We start from the raw sequence: 21,799 nt of genomic DNA, 5'->3' as shown, positions 1-21,799 counted from the left end.
TCCTGCTTATACTAACTGAAAACCAATTCTCAAACTGCAGCTGTACCGGTTCAGACCAGACAAAAATGCACTTCTGCACTAGATGCAAATTTCTTGTCAACTGGCCTGACAAGGCACTGGGTAATAAGCCTCAATAAGGTTTTTGACCAGCCACCTTAAGGCTGTTGGACAGTCATTGTTGGAATTGCATGAGTCCATATTGTGCCTTTGCATCATGTACACATGTTCAGGAGAGAGAGAGAAGGGAAGAACTGATGCTGCGAGGTCACCATTCCAGCCAGTGGTAGCTCTCTGTTTTAAAGATTGAACCGTCTTGTTTGTGGTGGTCGTCCCTGTTAAAATTTTTCTCTTGTTGTTTTCTTGGCAGGGCTATGGAGGAGAGGAAAAGGTATATATTGCTACTCAGGGACCGATAGTTAATACTGTCAGTGATTTCTGGAGAATGGTGTGGCAGGAGCGTTCTCCCATCATTGTCATGATTACCAATATAGAAGAGATGAATGAGGTAACGGTGTTACATATAGTCTGTATTTTTATCTGTACTGTAGCAGATATTTTTGGCATAGGTGCTAACCAACAGAAGTTGGTTTGGTGGCCTGAGCAATCACAGCCAGCATTAAATTCTTCAGGTTCAGAGAAGATGTGGGCTTCTCTTTCAGTTCAGTTTACATTAAGTCTTGGTTTGCTGTGTGACTAAAACTACTGCTGATTTTACCATTTTTGCTCTCCCAGCTGACCTGAAATCTTTCCAACCCCAGCTCTATTTGCAGACACTCTTTCAAATTCTCTCTAAAGGAAACAAAACCAGGAGTACCTCATATCTCCTAAGGTCGAATATCTTTCTTCAACAGTGTTGGTGCTACTTAATCTTGCGTTCATTATGGTTCATTTAATTGAGGCTGATTTATGAAAGATGCTAGTTACAATAATCAACGACTAGAGCTGACTTAGATATGAAGGACGTTTTCCTCAATGTGTCTATGAAGTGCTTTTGAAGTACTGAAATTCAGATGCTAAAGTTTTCTATTCACTGCCTACTTCCAGAAATTTGACTGTGACAGTGTTTCTGCTAATCCACCTAACATGAATTTTGTTTGCAGTTTAAAATACTGTTGCCCTCCAGCTCTTCATTACTTACCTGCTGAAATCTTTGCTCCATAGCTGACTTGCAAGAACCATGTGCCTGGGCTTCAGTTCACTGGCAGGTAGCTGGGCTTAGGTCTGCCTTTATCGGCAGTGTAAGAGGTGAGAAAGTGGTCTGAGCATATGTTGGGCTCTGCATCCTGCCTCACCACTTGCAGCAAGGTGTAATGGAGAGATCCAAACAGTGTTTCTTAAGCTGCAGCAGCACTATTTGTCAAAACTTGTCCCTGAGAACCCATTAGTAATTTAGGTGAGAAAGTTTCCTTTGGAGAAGGAAACTTTAGACACTTAGAAGCCCAAGAATATGGTCATACTCCATCACATAAGCAGAGTTACAGCAGCCTAACTGCTAACTGGAAGCTTAGTGCCCATAATTATGCATGTGCACAGACCTTTAGCTTTCCCTAGTTGTGAAATAAATTAATTTAACCTTGGATTTTAGTGAAAAACAGACATAAAAAGTCAGACACAGAACTACCACACTTTGCAAGTTAAAAATGGCCAGTTATTAAAGCCAACTGATTGGACACATACTGTCAAAGCATTGCTGATGCAAAATACAGTATGTGGCTGATCTAAATATTTTGTTTACCCTAACATTTTAAACTCGCATCTGCCTCTATCTGAGAGGCAGCATTGAAGTAATAACTTGCTCATTAACGAGAGTTACCAATTTATGGCAAATAAGATGTTAAAGAAGTTGATGCAGAGGAATATTGGTCCTGAATGACATATCTGGCAATGAGTTCTTCCACTAGAGTTTTCATAGCAATATTGTATAACAGGAATGTAGAATAACCTTAATATCTGAATTTCCTCTTATCCACTCTGATCAAGTATTTCGCCCATCATATCAGTCTTCAGAAGCATATGCACTGTATAACTGGAGCTTGCTACAGCCTATATATCGTAGCAAAGTAGCTGAGTCTTCTCTGATAGCTTTTGTGTCAAAAATTAAATGGTGTCAGGAATCTCAGCCATAAATACAGGGTAAGTCCTTTCATGTAAATGTCTCCTATATTCATTCCCTTTCTTTCATAATGCATATATTAATATATGAATATCAGGGCTCAGAAGTATGTAGATTCAAAACCAAAACTTTTGTTCGGCAGTGATGCTAGTAACAGAGGCTTTGTGTTCCTCCTCAGTACAATGACTTCGTTAATGTGAGTATTAAAAGCTCTGTATCTCAGCCCCCTGTCAAATCAAATCTGAACTGACAGACAGCCCACAGAAGTGAGCGGGCAATCTTACTCCTTTATGCAGAGTAACGTCTGTGCTATTGATAGCTGCTAGCTTTCTTGACAATTTTTACAATGGATTCTTCAGTTTAAGAGGAGAGGAAGAAAAAACACAATCTGCCTAAATAATTTTACTGAGACACAGTGGGCCACATTCCTACTGGGTTATTAACTAATGCACTGTGCAGATGGAGCAACACTGATTTTCCCACACAAGAATTTTGACTCTGTCACTTTGCAAGATACTTTTGTGGTGTTAGTCTTTCTCCTGAACTGAAATTATTTTTGGTGTGGGGAGGAAAACATGCTTCCTTCAAGGCTGCGTCTTATTCTCCTGTAATAATGAATGCGCTACTTTTATTATCATAAAGAAGCCTTTTTCTCAGTCCCTGGCTTGTTCATGTAATTCCCTGTCCATGAACAAGTTCATGCACTGTGTTGAAGTACTTGTCTCTTTCATTGCTTATTGATTAGCTTAAGGAGAAACTGTATACAAAAAAACACAGTCCTCTTCAGTCCTCCTTCTAGGATAGGAGTGCTTACAAATTTTTACCTGCTCGTGTCTAGTCTGTCAGTACCATAGTGTAGATCTAGACTATAGTTTCTCCTTCCCTAATCGTCAGGTCATGCTGGCTGCATCTGTAACTTATAATCAGTCAGTGCTCTCTGAATTAAAAAAAAAAAAATTAGGAAAGATGTATTTTTTGTTTCCGTATCAGTGTATACACATCACAGAAATATTGGTAACTGGTATATATTATAGTAGTCATTTACTATCTTAATCTAAAAACACAGTCACATGGACTCTGGCCATTCTAATGAACCTTCAAAATGCACATCAGTTGCAGAAAGGTAAATAAGGATATGTGTATTTAAAAGCATTGGTTAGTCATTACTTGATCTGTGCATTTTTAATCACGCAATCAGACTATTATGAATGCAGCAAAAATCACCTGAAATGTGATCCCTGTTTAGAAAGTGAAAACCTGTACTTATTATAGAAACAGCCTTCGTTCATATTCATCTGTGCGTGTGCCATATCCAATTTCAGAGGAGTAAAAAATGAACTTCCTTTGATATCTGCTTAACTAGATTTATTTTATATTGCACACAGAAATGCACAGAGTATTGGCCAGAGGAACAGGTCACCTATGAAGGAATAGAAATCACAGTTAACAGAGTCATACAAGAAGACGATTACCGTTTAAGGCTCATCACCCTAAAGGTAAATCATTGCATTGTACTTGCAGTAATTTAGCTGTCTAAACCCTTAAATGGAGATTTTCATGGAGAGTTGTGTAGAAGTCGTCTGCCCAGTTTATTTCTGTAGAAATACCACTTTTCATTAGTGAAGTTTCTATGACTTTGCTCAGCTCACCAACATACAAAAACTACAGTAAAGTGAGCAGAGATTTAGGCTGCATATGTACAATCTGAAAGCTGCCAGGCCAATTGTAGTAGTATGGGGTTCAGTCAATGAAAGAAACCAGTGACTCATTTGGTGCCCAAGTCTTCTGCGTTGACTGGTCATTTGGAGTGACATGTTAGCTCACAGATAGCTTCTTACCAGCCTTTGCAAGTCAGGCAAACAGCATTTATGGAATAACCCACTGAACTCTGTGGTGAAGTTCTATAAAATTCAAAGGATTGATTCTTCTTTGGACAATGGACTTAGCAATTGCTGATTGCTAATAAGGAAGTCTTGTCTCTATGGGGTCTTACATATTTTGTAGTATGAGGAGACCCCTAAGATGTATTTAGGTTGGGCTTCTTGTTTTTTTGTGATCATTAATAGGATGCTGTCAGGCTGCTGGGTGCCCACTGGCTCTTGATACCAAAGATGACTTGTGCTTCCTCACAAGAATTGGGGGACTGGGGAGCTGAGGAAAAGGCTTTTCAGTTTTGCTTACCTGTTTTCAATTTCTCTCAGCAGTGGGGCTGCTGACCTGCCTGGCAATTGTCAGGGGTGTGGTAGCACCAATTCTGTTCACCATGGCTGAACTCCCTTAAAGAAGTACCTTGTTAATTTATTATTTGAGCACATCAGCTGGCTTGACTTTGAAGATGCTTTAAGGGATCTTTCCACTCCAACGCACTAAAAGTGTTGATGACCTTTAAAAATACTTTCACCGCAGCATTTTCCACGCTTACACTTCTAAGTGTTGGTATTTTTCCAACTAACTGTAGATGTGGTTTTACTTAGCAGTAACCATTCTGTCATCTTGTGAATGGAGAGTTTGAACACGGGTTTATTTCTTTTAAGTGCATAGATGTAAAATACCAGAGTTCTATTTTACAACTGTTTTCATGGCTAGGTTCTAGAATCTCAAGCTATGGAAGCTATGGGTTTTAATAAGAACAGTGTATTTACATAAACTTTATATGTCTTTCATCTACCAGATCTACCCCTGACCTCAGTGTAACACACAATTTCTTTCCAAGCTGAAAAAAACTCTTTATCCAACCAGTTTCAAGTCTCTTCAGCCATATGCTAGTAGGCAGAAAGCCAGCATATGAAATCCCATGTATGGATTGAGGGTGTGGAAAGTCTGTCACTCATTCTTTTGGCAAAGGCAGCAAGGAGAAAATCGCACTCGCTGACAAGTGGGAAGTAAAGAATATTTACAAGTATGTTGCACACTTGCAAAGATCTTAAAAACAATTTATCCGAAACACTGCAGGGCAGCAGCAAGAACACTATACTGATTAATTTTGCTGGAATGCAAGCAAAGTGGTCGCTTTTTAGTTACAGTGATAAAACAAAATCTCCTCAATAAAAAAGCTACACTGTCTGCCAGAAGAGTTTTTCATAATTGTTTTAAATGGTTAAATACAGCATTTTTATATTAGTGAATATTGCTTTTTTTTTTTTTTTCAACTTGACTTGAACTTTAGAAATTCAGGTTGAAATGTTCTTCCCAGCCTCCATCCCCCACAAACCCACTTTCCCTCTATATTTCTGGGAGGAAATTTGATTCTCTCTATGGGGAAGAGTCATTCAAATTCTTCTCAGGAAGGTAACATCTAGTTCCATTTTCATATGGGAATTGCAAGGGAGTGGCTTTTAATATCAATATTGCAGTAGCATATCCAAAACCCAATCTCACTTTAACGGGTGTTGTACAAAACAAATAAGCGGTCCTGAAGTGCTTATTTACAACAATTCAAGCGTAACAAGCCATACTTCCCTCTCACAAGTAACTTTTATACCTGGAGATATGTTTTCTTCCCGTGGCTACCTCTCAGTGTTTTCACAAATTTCCTTGTCCCTGCTCGGTTCTTCCTTAGGTGAAGCTCTCTGTGTTGGAGAAGGAGCTCCAAAATTTAGTCAGATATGAATAAATCTCTTCTGTGTATGAATATATAAATATAACCATGGATCCCACGAGGGCGGGGGAAACCCCAACGACCAGCAAACTGAAAACCATATTATTTGTCAAGGTGGGCATATCCAGTGCATTCAGGTACTAACTGAAGGGAAAGCTGTGATAGCAGAGTACAGCAAAATTGTAAGGGAAGAGGTATAGATTGCATGTGTTTTTCCCAGTCATAGCCAAGAAAGACAAGTGTTTTCCTATCACAAATTATATGGAAGCTTTTATTGGACATGCACATCTCCAAGGATGTAGTTTCTTCCCTAGTCAAATGACTCAATCATTTTGGTTTTTTTTCTTTAAGCTCATCCCAGTTTGTTTTTCAGTAAAATAATGCTTTTGTTTTCAAAAGCAGGAGAGTGTCTCATCCCTCCTGCCCCCCAGGTGTCAGGAAGTGAACTGCTGAGTTCTGGAGCTGAAATGAAGGTTCCATTTGTTACGTTGCCATTGCCCAGAGACTGTAGACTTGTCATTTAATAGCAGTAGTGGAACAGCGGCACTGGACCGTACATGTGTTAAATGACTTGGCAGTGAAAACTAGAGAAACCGTGTATTGTCTGTGTTTTCCCTTAAACAGAGAGTGTTCAGAAATATATTTTACAGCACCAGCAATATATGATTACTGCACGTGTTACAGGGTGGACTATCATATTTCTCTCAGAGTAGAGGACTGGATTTGGCAAGCATTAGGAATTTTGAAAGTGCTCAGGCAATAGGACAAGGCTTGTTTTCCTTTCTCAAAAGAACCTTCCAGCGTCTAGCCAGTGATTTATGATCTCGGTCTCAGCTACAGTATACGTGATGGTAGACCTGAAACCATCAATTAAATCTTGCTTCCACCTAGGTGTTCCCAAGTCTCAAGAAAGTGCCAACAGACAATATTTTGTTGAAGTCATAGCAGAAGTATACAGAATCGCAGAAGTCGGGGTTCTCTAAGCAGAAATGTAGAACTGGTAACAGCATAGACAAAACTAAAGACATCCAGAGTTCACCATTAGAACTTTGGCTGTTTTCTGTTTATGTCAAATGACTGGCTTTATGTAGTGATTCATGTTTTTCTTCAGATGACTTTATCTTTTATTTTTTCCTCAGTATTATTGACAATACATTTATTACCGTTTTTCACACCCCACTTAAGAATCCAGTGTTCATACCTTCTGTGCCTCACACATAGTCACACATTCAAAAGCACCTGTGTATGTTCATGTTTCAGAGCAGCGTTGAAGTTTGATCGGGTTTACTGTAATGAGCTGAAGTACTATTCGTGACAACTCTCTTAACCAGAATATCTTTTCAGTAGGGTAAATAACCTAAGGCCAGGCTCTATGCTACAATGATAAGACACTCTCCCTAAACTGAGCTAAATGTACCCTTAAGGTTCCTATGGCTGTGCTTTAGTAGAGCACTTTAAACCCAGTATAATCTGGAACTGCAAGTAAATGAAGCTTAACCTCCCTTTGTCCAGCTCTCTTGTTCTGACCCTTGTGCTGTCTGTCATGTGCCCACATGAGTTTATGTGACTGTGTGGTAAGCCAAGGAAGGAAGCTGATAGTTCCATCTGAAAATTAATCCAGCATGAGAAAGAGAAAAGATTTAGCTAGATCACTTCACTGATCTAGTTCACTGTGATGCTGTGCAAAAGCTATGTCAACCAAAGAGAAGGCTGGAATGTGGCACAGCCACGGAACACTTTTAGCATCCGGCCACTGATAGTCGCAGTATAGATGACAGAAAATATTTCCACATTTTTGTGCCTGATTCTTTAGAAACAGAAAAATTTCTTCTTTTTTTGCCTCTCCTCTTAAACTTAGCCAGCCTTGTGCTTAAGGGAAGGTTGTGGAAGCTAACACTTCTGTTCCCACATCTTTTCAAGACATTTGCTTAGCCCTATGCCAGCTGGATTCCGTAATGGCTGAAAGGGTAAGGTTGGTTCCCCGAGTTCCATGTTACTATTCGGCACCTTTAGAAATCAGGCAGAAGGATGTCACTTTGAACACACAAAATCAGAAGCACGCAGTGCTGCTTGGCACTCAGAAAAGGTAACAGCACATTTGCTATATTCATAGCCACAGTGAAACTTATAGACAATTTCTCAAAAATTCTGCTGGACTGCAGCTAGATGCAATTTCCACCTTCCATAGTGTCTCTGAATTTCTTACCATGTCGAAGAGAAGAGTAGAATTGACAGGAAACTGATATGAGTCTGGCTGGCAGAAGAGATAGAAAAATAAGCTCCCATCTCTTTCTCTCATCTATCTAGCTATCAGAGACAGAGATATGGCTCCTGGCTCTCAGTCTGTCAAATACATTATGAAAGCAATTATGTCACAAGCACAGCTCTGGCTTTGCTGAATGAATCTGTCAAGAGGGAACAGACTGCCTGGAGTGTTTTGCACACAGCTCTTGGCACTAAAAGAGCAGCATAGTGGGGGAGGGAGATAATTTTTTAAGGCAGTTTCCTGAAGTGCAGACGTGATATTTGAAATCCAGATTTCTGTGTTGTGTGGCTTGCCATTTGAATCTCCTGTTCCATTTAGTGTTGATTTACTCATGTCGTTCTTAAAGGGAAGGCCAGATTTCAATATGTATTTACAACCAGAAATTCTTTTAAAACTTTGTGGTATTCATCTTAACTGGATTGCAGAAAGGAGAAGAAGTCAGAAACCTGAAACACTATTGGTACACGTCTTGGCCAGACCAGAAGACACCAGATCAAGCTCCCCCTCTGTTACAGCTAGTGCTGGAAGTGGAAGAGGCGATGCAGAGTGCAGAAGAGAAGAATGCGCCGGTGATTGTTCACTGCAGGTAAATAATTTTGTGTCATACTTATATGGGTTTCATTGCATACAGTAGCAAAACACAGATATTGTCATATTGGCCATCAGTCTGACATGGGGCAGGTCTTACCCAACTGCTTCTGAAATGCACTTGGAACTTCTAAAATTTAATGACAACAATTTTCTGTTACAAGTGATGCATTCAGGCACAGACTGAAGAAACACAGATAGTGGCTTGGTTACAGGTAAAACAGTCTCATTTTATTTGCCTTACCAATAATTTATGCCTTTAATGATGTTGAGAGTGCCAGGTAACCGAAGATTAGCATACTTTGAATGAAATTGAGTAGGAAGGCACATACAAGCAGCAAAAAGAGAACAATCAACTTTAAGCCTCGAAAACCCCTGTTTTGTAGGTTCTTTCTTTGATTTTAAAAAGTCCAAATTGGGTCAAAGACAGAAATTTAAGTGCAGGACGTGAAAGCAGTGAAACAGTGGCAAAGCTTATTGCAGCAAGTACTAATCAACAGACAGGAAATATATGCACTTGATAGTAAAATGGAAATAGCCATGAAAAAAACCCTGGCAAAGATAAAAACTTCTTATATGGAAGAAGCAAAGTCTTTACGGTGATTTGAAGCCTCATGAGAAAATTGTAATTATCAACCACAGGGCAGGAAAAATAGGTGAAGATAGATTCTTCTCTTCTGTCTTCAGAAAGAAGTAGGATGATATACTTATCACTTGTAGACACGATGAAGTACCTTCTTTTGTGCTGCTAAGTAGGGAATATGTTAAGCAACAAGTATTAACCATTATTAAATCATCTATACTGGATGATTTTTAACCAAGAGTGTTTAAAAAAAATTGGTCCACAGGCTGCAAACAATGAAAGTTTAGTATAGCTCAGTTCTAGGTTTTGGAAAACTGGAGAAGTTCCAGAGGTCTAAAAGCAAGTCCTGTTTTTCCGGTGGTTAGAAAGGTTAAATGTGATCACTTGAAAATTACAAGTCAGTTCTCCAAACTGTTTTTCCAGGTAAATAGCAGAAAGCCCCATAAGTGATGCAGTAATTTGTTGGTGTAGTCTTCAATACTTTCAGTAAAATACAATTAACCAAATTGATCTTTGGGATTTTTGTAAGGAATTTTACCTAGTTTTGCGTAACATTTTCTAGGAAGTGGTGGATGCTTGCTATCCAGAAGCATTGGTAAATGGGACATTATATAATGGCAACATTTTAAAGAGACTCTTGGCATGAAGGGTTGGTAGCCCGGTGTCATCAAAGATACACCTGTAAGCTAATATGGAGTAATCACTGGTGAAATGTTCATAAGGTCCAGTTTCTGTGTTTTAAAACAGATTTTGACAAATTTGGTACAGTTCAGAGAAAAATAACAAATGGTTTGTAAGAATGTCCTCTCTGCTTTTGGAAATCTATGACTCTCTAAGAGCTCCTTGAAGTATTGTGGTATTTGCTGCAGGTAAAGATTCTGGTCGCCATGTCCCACTTGCTTTGCATACTTGTTTTGTCCTCTTGTATGCTGTCACCCCAATGACATGGTAATGATTTGGGGAGAAATGGGGCATTTTTATTTTAAATAGCTACCGAGAGACATGATGATAGGATTATGAAGTATTTTATGTGATAACCGTGGACCAGAACCCTTTCAGGTTATTCTCAGTTGCAGTCATTTTATCTGAAGAAGGAATTTAATACGTTGCCTCTATTTGAGAAACCATTTATGCAGCGAGCTGTTAGCCAAGGTCTGTGTTATGCCGAGTACTGTGGCTTCTTTGGCCTCTGTGGGATACCCTCAGTAGAATGTAATCACTGTGTTTTCGGCCTTCAGTGATGTAAAATAACACACCTTTAAGAAAAATAGATACACCTAATTATGAAGTTATTAGAATTATAGAATGGTTTGTGTTGGAATGGACCTTTAAAGGTCATCTAGTCCAACCCCCCTGCAATGAGCATGGATGTCTTCAACCAGATCAAGTTGCTCAGAGGCCTGTCCAACCTGACCTTGAATGTTTCCAGGGATGAAGCGTCTACCTGTTCCAGTGTTCCACTACCCTCATCATAAAAAAAAATGTCTGAATCTACCCTCTTTTAGTTTAAAACCATTACCCATTGTCCTATCAGAACAAGCCCTACTAAAAGGTTTGTCTCCATCTTTCTTATAGGCCACCTTTAAGTATTGAAAAGCTGCAATAAGGTCTCCCCGGAGCCCTCTATTCTCCAGGCTGAACCCCAACTCTCTCAGCCTTTCTTCAGAGGAGAGGTGTTCCATCCCTCTGATTGTTTTTGTGGCCCTATTCTTAAAAGCGTCTTCATGTTAAAGGCAGACTAGCAACCCTGTTAAGGTGCTGTGGATAACACAGCACTCTTAGGAGGGTATTGTGCCCTTACTTTGCAAAACACTCTGAGCTCTATGGATAAGAAACTGCATCCTGTGGCGTCTTTGGTTATGGCATAAATTGGAAGATGAAGGGCCCTTTGTTTGTTCGTTTTACCATTGATGTACATCCATATCTGGCAAAGAGAACTCTGAAATATTTGAAGTATTTACGAACAAACTAGATATACTGAAGAAAACAGATGTCAGGGCATGAGGTACAGAGAATTTCAGGGACAAAAATTTTAAGCCAGGTAGGTACCTCCATCACAACTATTTGAAAACTGAGATGAGTTCTTAGTAAGTAAAATCATCCCCAAAATTTCTATTGAATTGCCATGCTCTTCATCGTAATAGAACTTAAATTAATTCCAATGTAGCTGTTTCCCTAACGAGTATAAATGCAGAGTGAAAACCTGTCTGTACAGTCAAAGAAACAGTATTAGGACTTTGTCAGCAGCTTCATTGTTGCTTGTACATTTGTTGCCAGTGGTTTTATATTATGACTTCAGCATAATTTAAATGGAAGCAGGATTTCTTGCAGTTGTGTCAAGTAATTATTCCTAAGGAGGCTCGCTTAATTATGTAATGCGTAAGAAGGGCTGTAAGCTTTTGCTGTTAGCTTTTTATTAAGTGATAAGAAGAATTCACAGCTTTGATAACACTGCATCTTTGAGAATAAAATCAATTCTGATCATTAAGCAAGGACTGAATCAGGTACAAAGATGTTCAAGGAAAACAAAGAAATTTCTTTAATAGGGAATTTGTTGTATCCTGCACTAATTCAGAGAATTAGTAGGTTGCAGATCTGATCAGCAAATGCTATCACACTTAGGATATTGCTGTTAGCTCTAATTATTTAAGCCATGGGTTTGTTGGGTTTTTACTGTACTTGCAAATGAACAAAGCTTTCAAAGAAGCTGTTAGGGCTAAGAATTGCAAAGCAAAGGTTGCCTTCAAAGCAATGGTTGCCCTCAAAATAAATCTAACCAAGGAATACTGTTTAATTGCTTATTTTCGGTAGTTCAGTGACTGGTTCAATGCCATATCATGTCAAACAGTACCCAACAGTATTTTTAGCACTGTATGTGCAGTGTTCTTCCTTTTGCTGTAAGTGGCTCGTATGTCACGTTGTCCCATTGAAGTTGTTATCTCTTCCTAGTTATGGCTTTATATTCACAAAAATCCACCTGGCAAAGGGAAAAAAGGAATAATGGTTTATTGCTAGTTTAATGGTGCTCATTTAGCAAGAAAGTTCCGAAGCTATTCTCTCTTTGCTTTTCCATCCCTTAGTGCAGGCATCGGGAGGACTGGCTGCTTTATTGCAACTAGTGTCTGTTGTAAACAGCTGAAGAGCGAGGGCATAGTTGACATATTGCGAACAGCCTGCCAGTTACGGTTAGACAGGTAAGTAAAGCCTATTTCCTTTCTGGAAAAAAAACTAATTAAAAAAAAAAAAACGTAATCTCTCTCTTTACTTTAGGAGAAACGAATGGGAAGCAAGGAGGAACAAAGGCAAATGTAGGCCAAGAGAGAACATCCCTGAAAGGAAGTTGTCCTGTTCTAAGCAGTTCTAACTTGTAATCTTTGCCTATTTTATGAGCAGTAAACTTTAATGAACAGTCCTGGAACTGAGCTAGATGATAGCTGGCACCAAAATCTGCACAGCTGTGCAGTTGCACAGCTCAGTACAGCAAGAGAGTGCCTTTCACCGTCTGAGGAGTTGGCCCCGTGTACTAACAGAAGCGAAGTCTTAAAGGTCTGCTATACTTGAGTTCAGAGCCGCAGGTCAGCCCTTTGCTCCCAGGAGGAGTAAACAAAACTTGCCTTACATAGTGGGAGCTGTGAGCCTTGTTGTGAGGGCATGACTGCTGGAGACAGGGAGAGTATACACAGTCTGGAGTGTTTGCAGGCATATGAAAGCAGCTGTGAAAATCTCCAGAAATTCAATGGTTTCCAGTTAAGCATTTCTTAACATACCACCTTGAGTTTGATTATGAAGTAAACAGACTTGAATTTTGCACCAGAGATGTTATTTTTCCTCTCCCACTGGTTTCAAGTGCCATCAAAACATGTCTCGGTGCTCTCTCTAATGATAATGATAAGTGTAGTTAGGGGAAAAAATGTCATGAAAAACATACCAAAGATTTTTCTGAGGAAAAAAAGAACCTCAACCCCACGCTGAACTTTATTTCAGATGAGAAATTATGCTCACTGGGAGGCAGAAAATTAAATACTTGCTGCCCTGCTGAGGCTCTGATAGGCAGGGACCTGCAGAGGCTTGGAGGTTTGGCTGTTTCAATGGGTTTCAGGCCAGCCAAGGAAAGACTTCTTGAGAAAAAGAAAACCAGAGTATGAGTAGTGAGTGCTGATTATCCATAGCCCAGTGAAGTATCTGGCTGGATGTGAAATAGCTTGTCTCTGTGACTGATGTTACACAGGAAAATAGCCATACAAATGAAGGTTGAAGACGCCTGCTTACAAATGTGCTTCATACAGAAGGCCAATTAAAAATATTAGCTTTGCAGGGAGAAGAGAACTGGCAGTCATTAGCAGAGGTTGGAAAAGGGAGATCATACTTAAAGGATGCCATGGAGGGAGGAAAAGGAAGCCTGCAGGGATCTCTAGCTGCCATGTACCTCTCAGGGATGCGATGAGATAGGAAAAGGTCATTTATATGTCATGAGAGAAGTACTCAAGATGGAAAGCAGTCAAATCACCATCCTTGCTACAGAAAAGCATGGCTTCTTCAAAGAGTGAAAAATTCGTAGTCTCTTGGAAGTCAGTCTGCCATCCACTGTTATTGTCACTAAACTCCCACAAAAGCTCCATGTGTCATCAGCAGCAGCATGAAGATGAGAGAGTGTCCAAGGAATTGTAGGAAGGAAGATGCTCTTTGTCTTCTCCTCCTGTCTAGTGATTACTGGCTAGAGAAAATTGGGTAGATGGGAAGGAATTACCAGAGAGTTAGGGAAGCAGGGTTGGATGTAGGCCGGAGCAGACACATAAAGGAATGCACCCCGTTGCTTCACAGCAGCAGAGAAGTTGACATTAGCCCTGAGAACTGCCTTTGAGGTTGCTGTGTGGTTGATGGGGACAAATGTTTCTTTGCCTTCATTCCCTTACAGATCCCCTGGAAAAATCTTGTGCACGTGCACTGGGCTTTGCACCAGTGGGCAACACTTAGTCCTAAAACAACCTAGTATGTCTAAAGAGAGGCAGTGATCATTCCTGCATCCTTCTTACAGTGCTGAGAGACATTTGCTATCCTCTTCCAAAATGCAACTCAGATTTGAAAGATTTCCTTGGCAAATAAGGGTGAAAACATCATTTCTCTATTCTGTTCCAAAGCCTAGCCAGCAAGCATGTGTGATGATGTGCATGTGTGTGGGAAGGGGAGGAAACCATCACATAGCAGGGAACCAGATAAAAAGGAAAATAATTTCCTTTGGTCTGAAACTTGATGGCCACCCTAGTGCTTCTGTTGCTACAACTTCAGGGTGCAACCTCACTGTTAATGCAATTGCATGGGGAGTAGCTGCCAGATATGACTAACATTTCTTGTGTGTCATGAACTGACATAAATATATTTCAGTGTTGTGCGCAGTGCAGAAGGACTCAGATCAACTGTGAGACTCTATTAAGTAGAGCAGATGGGAAGGAGATGCTTAGCTGCAAAGTAGTTTCATTAGAAATACAGTGTGTTTCCCACCATTGATGAGAGGTTGAAGCATGTGTCCCTGCCCTTCCCTACTCATTGTTATTTCAAACGGCTGCTTAACAAATTAATTGCAATAGGCTGAAGGAGGAGACTGTTTTGCCCACTCATCTGCCCTGTACTGGTTACCGTATGACCCACAATGGTTGAGCTGGACCTCATAGAAGAGGGCAGTCCCCAAGGAGGCTGCTAGCAGTCTGCTGTCTGTTTGGCTTAGAGGAAACAACTTTTCATTAATTTCCTCCAGTGGAGGTTTCTGAGGGAATGTACCACGTATGTTCTTCCTCAGATTGACACGGTCTGATTGGTGCTGGCCATCTGTAGGTTGCCATGTTCCTCAGTGCCGCTCGTTTCAGCCTCTTTTTGGCAATGCATTCCAGAGACCTGTGCACTAGCACCAATGCTAGCATAATTCTGCATGCACCTTCTGTGAATCCAAGCCATGGGGTTTAATTATTTTCATAATGGATTATCAAGAGACCGTATCACTGTTGTTGAGGTACTCAGCAGCATTTTAAGTGTTAGTAAAATCTATTTAAAATGGGCAACTTTATCCTTGTTCTTTTTGTTCATTTCCATCTCCTGCTGAAATACTCATGTTGATTAATATGCTGCTGGCAGAAATACACACGCTAATGATACAGAAAAGCAAACTGTTTCTGCTCCTGCTTGCATTTCCTTTTAGGTTTGTAGTTCTGAAGAGAACAGCAAAAGCTAAAATAAGAGCTGAGCCAGAATAGACTTCTATGCTGGGAGTCTTTTCCTGATTAAGGTGTGCATGGCAGTCAATTCAGTACAAATCTGAGTTGTCTTTTGTTAAAGTTCCATTGACTCTTTCAAAATCCTGCTGGCCATCCCTTAGTTCCCTGGTGAGTTGCCCAAAAGCACAACATTGGATGGCAGTGAGGAAAGAACCCTCATTCCAGAATGGGAAAGTTGTGTTCTGCGTCACTTGTCTGGGCTGGCCTGGCCTACTATAGTCCTGAATTCAGTTCCTTAGTGCAGCTGTAAAGTCTTGGATAAGCTGCTTCCCCTCTTTATTCCTCCTACTCCTATCTATCCATTTAGAACATTGAGGTAGACATTGCTTTTCATGGTGTTTAAAGTGCTGCTTGGAGTAAAGGCAATATGGATGTAAGTGATGATGATGTTGCCTTACTGGATGAAGGTCTCTGCCAAGAAAAAAGAAGCTTAAACCCCATTACTGTTCTGACTGACTTCTGTTCCTTGGTTAGCAGAGACTTTCAAAATGGAGCTTGAGGTCAGACCACGAGCTGGTTGCAATCAGTGGGCACTTTGCATGCATTTCAAGAAGCCTTGGAATAGACCTTTTGTGTGTAACACCAGCTTTGTGTTAGCTGTGCTGTTTCCTCATATGTTATTTGCGTGTAATAAGGCTATTGTTTTCCTCCCTTTTTTTTTCCTTTCATTTTCAGGGGAGGAATGATCCAGACCTGTGAACAGTATCAATTTGTCCATCATGTCATGAGCTTGTATGGAAAACAGCTTTCTAGAGCAGCAGAAGAATAAATGTTCATGATATTCCTAAAGGCTAAAACCAAGAGAAACTTTGACTGCATTCAGATGTATTTCATATCCGCTAAGAGACACATGGTAACCTGTCTGTCTTAGCTGGAAAGAAAGAAATGTTATTTTACTTTGATACTGCTTTTCTGCTCTTGTTTGCATTGACATTTAAGAGCTGAGGTACACCTTGTCTTAAACATACGTGATGGGACATAATCTTCACCAAAAAAAAGGCTTATTTATACTGTAAATAAGAGTAGTAGCTTCATTTGTTACAAAAGCAAGAAAAAAATCAGAAAAAAATCCACTGTCTTCAGTTTGCTATTTTTAAAAAAAACCCCATTGTTAATATATCTAAATACAGTGTGAAACTTTTTGAATTGTCATGCTGAAATGTGCTGTATGTTGACTAAGCTTGAAAGTAAAATTTTGCCTCTTTCTGATTGTTTTTACATATAAAATTACCGAATACTGTGTATATCGTAAACCTTCTGAGCCTCTGCATTGAAAGATTCACATTGAAATAATGTTTCACACATCATATTTGCTTGTTTATTTTTTCTAAAGCAGTCCACCACCAGTGTTGTTAGAACTAAGAGGGGAAAAATATTTTGGTGATAAGGGCCAAATTCTTACCCCTAATTCTTACCAGCAACGTATCCCAGTATCATGACAGATGGGTGAATCTGAGGTGAAGAGTAGAAATGGAATCTTAACATAAATTCTTCACACTTTATCTTTTCTTTGTCAATATTTTGACCTCTCAGTCTGCAACCAGAGTTGATTTTTGCAAAACCACAATCCGAATAAAATTTTCCCTGAAATGTGAGGTTTGAAATCAGGTGAGGAACTCTGTGACTTGAATCCATCTTTGTTAAAAATGTAGTAATAAAATCACTTGTGTTCTAGGAATTTAAGTTTGTTTCAAAGCTTAGAGGGTGATCAGGTGCCCAGTGCTTATTAAAGTTAACACAAATCCTATAGGCAGCTTTAAGAAACATCAGTCTGAACATGTTGGCTGTTTTTTGATAAATTTGCCCTCAAACCAAGTTCAGACAATCATTCTCCCTTTCTAGTCACTAGTATTGGCAGCAGTGTTTACTATACTATATATATTATATATCCTATAGTAATGCAGACTGCTAGCCCATGCTTTTCTTTTCAGACCTCAGTCAGGCTGTGAAGACTAGTTTGTGTTTAATGCGTAGAGGTAAGCACGTGTTTAAGTGCTTTATAGAGAAGAGGAAAAAAATGGAGGTACATAGGACCCTTAACATGAAAGATGAGTGTTTTGTGAATAGAAGCTGTAATGATCTACTAAAAATATTTTTGCTTCTCTTTATTTGTAACAATAACCAAACCCCATCACTTTTATTAGTGTGGGAGATTGTGAGCATTTACCTTCCTAACAGGAGAAGGTGAAGCAGCTCTCTGAACAATAAGGGCTGATCCTGCTCCCACTGAGGTTTTGCCATTGACGTCAGTAGGTGCAGGGTGTAGGACCTTACATGTTATGCCTACAACTTCATCACTGTGGGGAAAGTTTCCCTGTATTTCAGTACACATCCTTTGTGTATCCATGAACCTGTAAAAATCCTGTCAGCAGGGTTTGCATGAATGTGTGGCAAAATGTGTTATCTTTAAACCACTTGATTTTATTGCTGTATTTAAAATATCTCCTTCAGTGAGAAGCTAGCAGGAAGAACTGGCATTCTTTTTAAAAGTACTGGTGGTAGTCATTAAATAGAGCAATAAACTTAAGCTTTTGAGCATAATATGACTGTTAGTTTTATGTAAACCTTGCTAGCTATATTCTTTCCATTGCTCAGATTCTTTCAAAAGGGTAACACTATTCCATCTGAGCACTCCTTAGAAATGACAAAAGCACCACTGATGTTTTGAGTGACATTGTAAGTGGAACTCCACATAAATGATGTTTTCAGTTGTTCAGTGCCCTTCAGTGTCAAAACTGACTTGGTGAATAAAATTACTTGTTCTGTCACCAGCTTCCTGTACATCTGCTAAAGAATATTTGTTGATGATTGTTAGGAGTGTGGATATAGGAGCGAAGTTCAATGTGTAAGTTGCCTCCTGTACAAGGAGACTTTCTAGAGGAGAATTGTTTTATGGCAAACAAGGTGTAAAAGGCTCTAAGCTTCTGACTTTGAGGTCCTTGCACAGATCCTCAGCAGTATTAGTTGGCAGTGCTTGACTGACTTGAGTAGAGGTGAGCAATTTATACTTATGAAGGAAATCCAGCTTGCTGTCCACTCCCATTCTACATATGTGGAATGTCCTGAGAGTGTGGTCACTGATAAAATCAGGCTGCTTTGCATCAATTCACTAGTACAAAGCAAATGTCAGCCTAGTTTCTCAGTCCACTTATGATGGCTGCAGTGCTGCCATTTCACACTAGAAAAGAGCATACCACTTGATTGGGATCAAAATACTCAAATGTCTCTTGAAGTGTTATTTTGTCTAACAGATTTAGAGCTAATCCTCCTGTTTACTCTTTGGCCTTACTGTAATTAACATATTTCTCTCCTTTTCTCTTTTTTAAAAAAGAATTTGAGGTCTGAAGGACCTTATAGCAGCATTTCTGATCTCTTCTGATGACAGAGTTAGTCTTAAGAAGTGCTTAGGATTAGCAGCAAGGAGCTCTGGCCATGCAGAAGCACTTGACATGAGTGGGGCTTCTGCTTCTGTAATCAGTAGGTTTAAAAATGAACTGATAATAGAAACTAAGCTAAGCTATGTGTCTTACTACACTTCTCTTTTTACTGGGCACTCCTTCTCTATTAAAAGAAAACTCCTATCACACTTCATCCACTCTCTCCAGCTCACTGGCCAGGCCTCCTTGTACCAGACGCTGCAGCATTAATACCTACAATGCAGTTGCTTCCCAGAGGATCAAATTTCTCTCTCCTTGAAGTTTAGCATATAACAAACTTGAGTTGATTACATTTAGAGCCAACTGTGATGTCTTCTGTTTCATAAGCTTTTTCACACTTCATGCACAGGGCAGACCCTAGCTCAGGGCCTCGCTTGGTCATTTGGCCATCACTCTTTAGCAGTATTATCCTTTTTATGTTACTATTATGATAACAGACTACGGACGTGCTCTGTCCTTTTGCAGGTACCTGGGGTTATGTAAAAGCAAAAACTAAGATTACACCTGAGAGCAGGAGCTGTCTCCAGGTAAAGGTGACTTGGTCAAAGTATTGATGCATCAGCTACCTAGCAGTCATGTATGGTAGAGTGTTTCCTTCACTTGAAATACTTACAGAAGTAGCTAAAAATTCCAGATGTTTCCTCTACAACTAGTCTATGTTAGAAAATTTATCTTTAACCTGTGAATTTGCAGTTGCAAAAGGCCTTGAGACTGAAGAGATCACTAAAACAGGACTGTGATTCCTGTCACTTACCTGCTGTCTCTGCAGTGGAGGAACCATGCAGCTTGCGCACAGGTAGTCTTAGAAAAGGTATGTCTGTTGATTGGTAAGTTGACAGGTTTTAGAAGTGGACCTGCACTACTCTTTTTTTATGTGTTCTTTCCCTTGAAACCATTTTTACAAAAGGGAAGTGATAAATTTACAATTTGTTAATTGTAACTCTGTGTGCCTTTATTTTTGATGTGAAACACACCTTACACATTTTCTAGAGAGAAAAAACAAAGCATTTTTACTGAGATACATTGGGGATTATCTTGTTTCTTCTGCCAGCTCTGTAGATTTGTGTTTGCTGATATATATTTACTGATACAGATCAGGCTCCAGCACCTGAATAAAACAGATGCAACATTGTCATGGGATGGTGTGAAAGCCACAGAAGGGGGTACAATTAACTTTAGTGCAGAAGACCTGCTGAAGCTTGTGCGCCATGTAATGCTCAGCAGGGCAGCAAGTGTCAGGTTTATTCAGCTGATAGCAAAACTGAATGCAGAGAAAGGCTGAATTATTTACTAAGAATTAAAAGTCATGTTGGCACCAGAGCTGGCAGTATGGCTCAGAACATTTAAGACAATAAAGCTTTAACAGTCTGTCAAATGATGTAACAACATAGCCCACAAGAGGCCAGTATATATTTAAATTTTGATCTACTCAAAGGCGTGTTTGTCCAGTGTCAGGGGACCCAGACATCTTCCTAGGAATGCAACCATCTACAGGACTTCATATGAGCTGAGGGACATAGAAGGGTCAGCAGTGATCTTGAAAGCTCCTGTCTCTTACTAGGAATGATCAGGACCTTAGCAGGTGGAAAAAAAAAGAAAAAAAAAAAAAAAAAGAGGTAAAATACACATAAACATTCTCAAGGAAGTCCTCATATTTTGTATTCTGTGGCTCTGGGCAGGCAGAATGGAAATTGGCTGTGTGATATCAGCAGCTTTAGTATATTTGCTTTGCTTTTCCTTTCCTTCTGCTTCCAAGAAAGGAATCTTGTGAAGTGTCATTCTGAAGTATAACTCCTTGAGACACTTAAAACCAGGAGTAAAAGTCCTGTGAAAAGTATAGTGTAGGAAAGACTCGGTTACCTACAGAAGAATTAGTCAAACTTGTCCAACTCTGTATCTGAAACTAAAATCACTGTTTGCTTGTGCCCGGTTGCTGTTATGTGTACTTCAGTGATCCTGATAAGTCTTGAGATCTGCTTTGCCTTGTAAATGTGCGCTGATTCTGTTAATAGCAGCCATAGTAATTACATTATGATAGCCACACTGTGAGTCAAGTTAATCTCTCTGTAGAGTACCCAGGGGTTGATTCAGGGTGTATCTGTTTTCCTAAGCACAGAGGATTGTCTGCGTTATCATTTTGTTTTCTTTCTTGCCCATAGTCAAGGTATGGGCAAGTTGAGTTGTCAGGATGGGCAGTAACAGACAACGTCGCATCTTTGAAGTGCAACTGTTTGGGCTCTGGAGGTTGGTTCCAGTGTCATCAAGAAATCTTGTAATCTGGCTTCCAAAAGCTCATTGCTTACCATTAAGGGCAATTTCTCTAAGAGTGCTTGCTCTTCTTACTGAAGGATAACAATAGCCCAGCAGTTTAGGAAAAAACAATTTCTTACCAGCCATTTCTGCTCCTTAGCTGGCAAAAGCTACTGGAGATTAGCCTATAACATTTTCACATTCAGAAAATCTGTGGCTAAGGATGAAAATTTTGATCAGGTAAAAGAAATCCAAGTAAAGAGAATTCAATTTTTAAGATGAAAAGAGGAAATTTAAAATAGTGGATTGGCTTTTTAAACCATGTCACTGTGATCTTTGTAGGATTTGAAAATCCAAATAAATCTGAAGGCATGCAGAGTGTTGTGCAGTGGAGCAGGTGAGTAAAGTAGCACACTATATACCTTCTCATTTTAGCAGTTGGTGTTAAGGGTTTGAATTTGCCCCATAATGACTGAAAGCAAAATATTCTCCTTTCTAGTGTTTGGGATTATAGAGTAACAACTTCCTAACCAGCCCAAATCATTGCTGTCACCAACACCAATGACCATTGGTATGCAAGAGTGAAAGGATAAGAACAGAACAGTGAGAGAGGGTGGTAAAGAGGGGGACGCCTTTGAGCAGGCTGGGCAAAAGCAAGAGTGAGCTCTTTCTTTTGGCTTCTTGTTTTGTAGGAAAGA

General features: G+C 39.7%; 1 protein-coding gene across 5 annotated transcripts in view; it reads left to right on the top strand.

Moving 5' to 3' along the window:
• PTPN5 (protein tyrosine phosphatase non-receptor type 5) overlaps positions 1-20,413 on the top strand; it is a 90,221-nt gene extending 69,808 nt beyond the window's left edge. For 2 of the 5 annotated variants that reach the window (XM_054066713.1, XM_054066714.1), the window contains 5 exons: positions 368-505; positions 3,499-3,609; positions 8,403-8,563; positions 12,229-12,342; positions 16,090-20,411. In XM_054066713.1, coding sequence (XP_053922688.1) covers positions 368-505; positions 3,499-3,609; positions 8,403-8,563; positions 12,229-12,342; positions 16,090-16,183 — 618 coding nt within the window. In that variant the 3' untranslated portion in view covers positions 16,184-20,411. Of the gene's footprint in view, positions 1-367; positions 506-3,498; positions 3,610-8,402; positions 8,564-12,228; positions 12,343-16,089 lie in introns of all 5 variants that reach the window. The other 3 variants (XM_054066711.1, XM_054066712.1, XM_054066715.1) reach the window with 2 other exon arrangements.
• Positions 20,414-21,799: the final 1,386 nt, after the last annotated feature.

Source organism: Cuculus canorus, chromosome 5 (assembly GCF_017976375.1).
Source record: "Cuculus canorus isolate bCucCan1 chromosome 5, bCucCan1.pri, whole genome shotgun sequence".
In the NCBI taxonomy this organism is placed as follows: Eukaryota; Metazoa; Chordata; class Aves; order Cuculiformes; family Cuculidae; genus Cuculus; species Cuculus canorus.
This window is presented reverse-complemented; position numbering and strand designations above follow the sequence as displayed.